This window comes from Phasianus colchicus, chromosome 13, assembly GCF_987193195.1.
Source record: "Phasianus colchicus chromosome 13, bPhaCol1.hap1.1, whole genome shotgun sequence".
NCBI lineage: Eukaryota > Metazoa > Chordata > Aves > Galliformes > Phasianidae > Phasianus > Phasianus colchicus.
In genome coordinates, this window is record NC_143448.1 from 1,051,567 (window position 1) to 1,057,026 (window position 5,460).

Genomic DNA, 5,460 nt, shown 5'->3' on the forward strand with positions numbered 1-5,460 from the left:
GGGATGTGTGCTGGGGTGACACTGGGTGACTCCAAGTGATTTCCCCTGCAGCCGCCTGGTGCACCCTGAGCCAAGACTGACCGTGCGGGGATCTGGCTGTGCCCCCCACCCCCTGCCAGGCGCTGTCCCCCCCATTGTGTTGGCCAGAGGGGAGTGTGATTGTCACCTGTCTGCAGCAAAGGAACTCTCCTTGTCCCCCTTCAGCAGCACCTCACCCTCAGCTTCCCCACTCCTGGGGCACCTCTTCCTACATGGGGAGGGCTCTTTGGGGCCTTGGAAGGGGTGGTGATGATGTGGATATGGTGGGAGCAGAGCCCTCGGTATGCAGAAAGTGTGTATTGGGGTCTCTGATGGGTAGACCCAACAGAGGGGAGGGAAGAGGGATGGAGATCTGCAGGGCACATGGGGCCCTAGTGGAGTGGAGGTGGGTGCCTTGCAGGCCCCAGGGTGGCTGCTCCCCCAGCCCCGGGGTCTATAAGTCTGTGTGTGCTTGTCTGTCTGTGTCTGTGCACACTCTGCCCCACCCTGCCCAGCCCCATGGGGGGATGAGAGGGCCTCACAAGGTGTCCCCCCCTCTACCCAAGCATTTATTAATGATAGAACAACAGAATTGATGATACTGAATAAACCATGACGGGAGCCAGCTGCAGTGTGGCTGTGTCTGGGATAGGGTGGTGGGGGACGTGGGAGGACATGGAGCTACACATCCCCTCAATGCAGCAGCCCCATCACAGCCAGGGCAGCGCTCTGCCCGCACACGAAGGTGCCCCCCAGCACAGAGACGACACCCCAGGTGATGAGCACAGCCCTGCGGAGACACGAGGGGGGATGTGGGAAACAGCTCCCGCTTCAGCAGGGATCAGTCTCAGCAGGGTTCCATGCTGCTCCAGCCCCTGTGCAATGACACATAATGCCTGGTCAGAAGCCTGGCTGCCACCCCCTGGGATATCCCCATTGTCCTCACTGCACTGCCACCGGGACAGACTCAGTGGCTGGTGCCACCCTGAGCACCCCAGGTGTGACACTTACCCCCAGGCTGTGTTGCTGCTCCATCATGAGGTCACCAGCAGCGGGTGGGCAAGGAGCACAGAACGGGGTGGGTGGGTGTCATCTCCCCAGACTGTCCCAGGCACAGCAATGGGCACACGGTGCCCAGCAAGTACCCAAGGGCCACCCTTCATTAAGCAGTTAGCCCCTCTGGCCCCCAGCTTCTCCAACCCAAACCCTGGGGCTGTGGGGTCCCAGCTCCATGGGCCCTCCTTCCCTTCCAGTCACCCCTGCAGGCACATCCCTGGCACACGGGACATCCCCTGATAACCTGGGCACATCCCTGAAACCACAACACATCCCTGATGTATGGACACATCCCTGATTAGAGGACACCTTCCCAGTGTATGAGCACAGCTCTGGCACCTGGATACATCCCCGATACCTGAGCACATCTCTACTGTGTGTGCACCTCTCCAAGTCGTGGGCATATCCCTGGTACACCGGCAACCCTGACACCCAGGCACACCCACAATGCCCATGCATATCCTTTATACCTGAGCACACCCCCAGTGCCCTCCCTATACCTGGGCAATGCCCTCACACCAACTCCTCCAACCCACCACAGCCCCCATGTCCCACATTAAGTGCTGCCCCAAATTTCCCTCCCTCCCTCCCCCATGGGATTCCCACCCCATCGCATATATTCCCATGGGGACCCCGAACCCCAACCATCAACCAGGGGATCCTGTGCCCCTGCACTCACTTTTTGGGTGCCCCAATGGCTTGTGTCCCCGTCATGCACACCAGGCACAGCCCTGCCACCAGCACAGGTGCTCAGCTCCAACCTTGTGGGTACAGAGCCCCCAGCAGCAAGACCAAAAGGGCCTTGCAGCATCCCATCCCTCCCCCTCCCTGTGCCTGCCTGGGAAGATGAAGATGAAGAAAGCACTGATGCCACCGATGAGCTCGATGACCTTGCCGATGTCAGGGACAAACAAGGCAATGGTGAGTGTGGCGGCCATCCATGAGATGGTCAACGCCACCCGGCTCTGTCGCTCGTGCCTCTCAGACATAAGTGTAGCCCTGAGCTTGGGGTGTGCCCACAGGTCCTGCACTACTGACCTGAGTGGTGGGGACAGGTTAGGGAGCGGGGGGATGTGGGAGGGACCGAGGAGGTAGGGATGGCTCAGCAATACCCACTCACCGTCCCAGCAGAACCACAATGGGGTAGATGGTGACAATGGAGACACCAAAGAGCAGGCGGGCAACGATGACAAGAGGGTCGTTCCCAGGGTAGGACATCAACACGTCGGGGGCCACGTCCTCACCAAAGGTCAGGTAGCCATAGAGCCCTGCGGGCAGGGAGGTGGCCACAGGCCGTCACCAGAGTGGAGATAACAGTGCCCCATGCCACCAGCAGGAGTGGGGCACAGCAGCGGGAAGGAGGGTGGACCTGCAGACCCCCAGGACTGGAAGCGGCGGTGCCGGGGTTACCAGTGAGGGAGTAGATGAGGAGGCAGATGAGCATGGAGAGCACAGAGATGGCCACCCAGTGGGAGAAGCTCTGGTTGCGCATGCTGCTGTAGATGGCCACGCAGGCCTCGTGGCACTGCAAGGGGAGAGCACGGCCACCTCCCCTCCTGCTGCAGCCCACAGTGGTGTTCCAGGGACACCTCCTGCCTGCAGCTCCCCAGAGGGAACCCATCCCAGCAGCACCCTATGTGGGGACATACCTGGAACCCAAAGCAGATGGTGGGGATGACGCTGAACATGGAGGCCCAGGAGGAGGCCCTGCGACACGATGGGGCAGAAGAGCAAAGAATGCCAGGTGCCGGAGGCAGAGGGGACCTCGGGGGCATCAGCCAGCCCTCTGCAGAACCTCCCACCTGCCAGTTTGGGAGGGCTGAGGGCTGCGTGCCACCACCGGGGCGGTCAGGGGGACGGCAGCGCTGCCTTACCTGGGGGGCCGGGCGGCCTGCGGGAGTCCCAGACTCCCACCCTGCAGGTGGTACTTGAGGACGATGACCAGCGTGAGGTAGCAGGCGGCCAGCGTGCCCAGGATGCTGCGGGGACGGGGCGATCGGGGGCGGGCAGGGAACAGGGCCCGGGGGACCCGCGGGCTGCCACCCCAGCGCGGAGGTCTGCGGGCACGGGGCGACGCGGCCGTACCTGGAGTACTTCTGGAAGCCGATCTCCCTGGGCACGGACAGCGGGAAGATGACCAGGGCACAGAGCGCCGGGAGGGTGAAGCGCTGATCCACGAACCACGGGGAGCCGTCGCTCAGCGCGCCGGGCGGGTACAGCGAGTCGCACACTGCGGGGACACAGCTGCACCCAGCGCCGCGGGCAGCGCCCGCCTCCCCTCAGCCCCCGGCAGCTCACGTTTCTCCAGCTGGTCGCCCACCACCCGCAGCAGAGCCACGGCGATCATGAAGAGGTTGAGAAGGAAGCAGAGCTCGCAGAGTCTCCCCGCCGCCGGGCCGCACACCGCCCGCACCACGCCTTGGTAGGTGGGCTGGGCGCTGAGCGCCGCCGCGTAGCCCAGCACCGCCAGCCCGCTCACCAGGAACACCAGCGAGCCCTGCGGGACACAGCGGGAGCACCCGGCCCCTCATGGGGACACGCAGACGGAGTTTGGGTCAGCCCCGGTGCTGACCCATCCTCTTGGCAGGCCTCAGAGAGAAGGGTGAGGCGGGGAAGAAACGGTTCTACGTGGTCCTTTGGGGTTGGATTGAGGTTTTCAGGATATGCAGGGGACCAACGACGAAATCGTGCTTTAGGTTGAGGTACAAATTGACTTTGGTCTAAGAGGTGCAAAGGGTGGCAGCAGTTTCCTTTGTCCTGACATGGGTTCTGCACACCTTGCAGCAGGAAGGGTCCCAGAGCTCCGGTGACAAACATGGTGTGAAAAGCTGAACCTCTGCTCTCAGCCTGATCCCACTTCTGCCACAACCTCAGCTTCCTTTCAGGCACCAGGATCCCAGCAGAGCCAGGAATGCCCAAACAGGCACTGCCAACACTGCAACCTCCCTGTCCTCATCCCCATCCTCCTCCCCCATCCCCATCCCAGAGCCACCCCTTTGGGCAGCCCCCATTCCCTTACCAGCTCCACCAGGATGGCAGGCACGGCACCCCCAGCCTTGCTGAACGCCCAGGGGAAGCTGAGCAGCCCGGCACCCAGCGCAGACTTGAGCATGATGAAGACGGCGCCAGCAGAGGAGAGCCCAGCGCTGCCCGTGTTCCGCAGCCCCAGCAGCGGTCGGCCCTCACCCCCCTCCATCTCCCAACGGCCCGGGAGGGGACTGGGCTGGGACTGGGCCAGAGAAGTGTGTTCCACTCTGTCCCCCTCCAGCCGTCCCTGTGGGGGCGGGAGCGGGGCTCTGACCCCCGCCTCCATGGAGCTGGCAGGGAGGTACCATGGGGGGACTCCCCTGAGACCACCCAAGGGAACGGGCATCGCCCCCAGGCTGGGGACCCAGGGACAAGGGGCCTATCACCTGAAAGGGGTGGACACGCCATGGCTCTGTGCAAAAGCTCCCGCGAGATCGATACATGTCACCAGCTACAGGCTCAAAGCGCAGGGTCCCCAGCACCAGCTGACAGCCCCTAATGCATTTTTGATTTCCCAAGTATGTGGCCTTCTGATCTTGCTAAGATGGATAAAGAGACTTTAATCAGCTGCTAGGAGGAATTATGGATGGCTAATTGTGCCTGCCACCTCCATTACATCTCAGCTGCCTACAGGGCTTAGAACCATTTGAAAGGGTCTTCCAGACCTTCATTAGTTGCACACCAAAGGCTTTGGGAATAATTGGCCTCTATGATCTAGAAATTGGCCACTGGGCTGTAAAATACCAGCCACTGGGAAAGGCTCTTAATTTGGACTGGGGCTTTGATGCAACTTGACTCTGGTCTCAAGGCTGCACAGGGGCTGTAATCTCTCATTAGCGCTGCGATGAGAGGAGTGAGCCTCCTCATTAGTGCCGAAGCAGAGGCACCAAAGCTTTCCAGGCTCCCTCCTCCTGGCAAATCAAAGAGATTCAGCCCACCTCCCACACTAGCACAGCAGCCCTCGTGTGGGGTTTCTGCAGACCTTGGTGCTCCCTAGCTGGCACTTTTTTCCCCCTTCTCCCACTTCCTGTGGCACCCCAGCCCCCAGGCCTTGAGCCACATGCTGGGCTGGCAGCTTCACCCACTGCTGGGCCTCTTCGCAGATGCCCTTCCTCTCTGTCTGCGATGGAAAAAGTACTTTTGTGCAGTTACCTTTGTCTGAGGTCTAACTCTGCCATTAGAGGTACAAAGGTGTGAATAAACCTTGTTTCAGACTGTCAAAATCCCCATCACCCTGGTGCGTATTTGTTTTAAGGACAAAGACACATGGGGAGAGAAGAGAAGGAGTGAAAGGTTTCACTATTCAACAATTTGCTCTCTCTGGCAGGCAGCAGAAAGAAAGCCATGCAGTACTCTGTC

At 61.0% G+C, this 5,460-nt stretch overlaps 2 protein-coding genes across 10 annotated transcripts in view; one reads left to right on the forward strand and one right to left on the reverse strand.

Annotated features, from left to right (window-relative positions):
- NECAB2 (N-terminal EF-hand calcium binding protein 2) overlaps nucleotides 1-643 on the forward strand; it is a 55,223-nt gene extending 54,580 nt beyond the window's left edge. For 5 of the 6 annotated variants that reach the window (XM_090149683.1, XM_090149681.1, XM_090149682.1 and 2 more), the window contains one exon: nucleotides 52-222. In XM_090149683.1, coding sequence (XP_090005809.1) covers nucleotides 52-80 — 29 coding nt within the window. In that variant the 3' untranslated portion in view covers nucleotides 81-222. Of the gene's footprint in view, nucleotides 1-51 lie in introns of all 6 variants that reach the window. The other variant, XM_031614932.2, reaches the window with a different exon arrangement.
- Nucleotides 634-4,420, reverse strand: SLC38A8 (solute carrier family 38 member 8). Of its 4 annotated transcripts, none has more exons than XM_090149689.1 (10): nucleotides 4,094-4,420; nucleotides 3,373-3,571; nucleotides 3,160-3,304; nucleotides 2,949-3,053; nucleotides 2,724-2,781; nucleotides 2,404-2,599; nucleotides 2,195-2,372; nucleotides 1,913-2,112; nucleotides 1,754-1,805; nucleotides 634-808 (listed from the first exon to the last, which is right to left on the reverse strand). In XM_090149689.1, exons 1-10 carry the CDS (start codon nucleotides 4,385-4,387, stop codon nucleotides 712-714), a joined length of 1,524 nt encoding a protein of 507 aa, XP_090005815.1. In that variant the 5' UTR covers nucleotides 4,388-4,420; the 3' UTR covers nucleotides 634-711. The 4 variants fall into 4 exon arrangements, 3 of the variants coding, with proteins under 3 accessions (XP_090005815.1, XP_090005813.1, XP_090005814.1); XR_016470814.1 differs by lacking the exons at nucleotides 634-808; nucleotides 4,094-4,420 and adding exons at nucleotides 877-893; nucleotides 1,030-1,330 and having other exon boundaries at nucleotides 2,195-2,342; nucleotides 2,485-2,599; nucleotides 2,724-2,876; nucleotides 3,373-3,782; XM_090149687.1 differs by lacking the exon at nucleotides 4,094-4,420 and having other exon boundaries at nucleotides 2,195-2,342; nucleotides 2,485-2,599; nucleotides 2,724-2,876; nucleotides 3,373-3,782.
- Nucleotides 4,421-5,460: the final 1,040 nt, after the last annotated feature.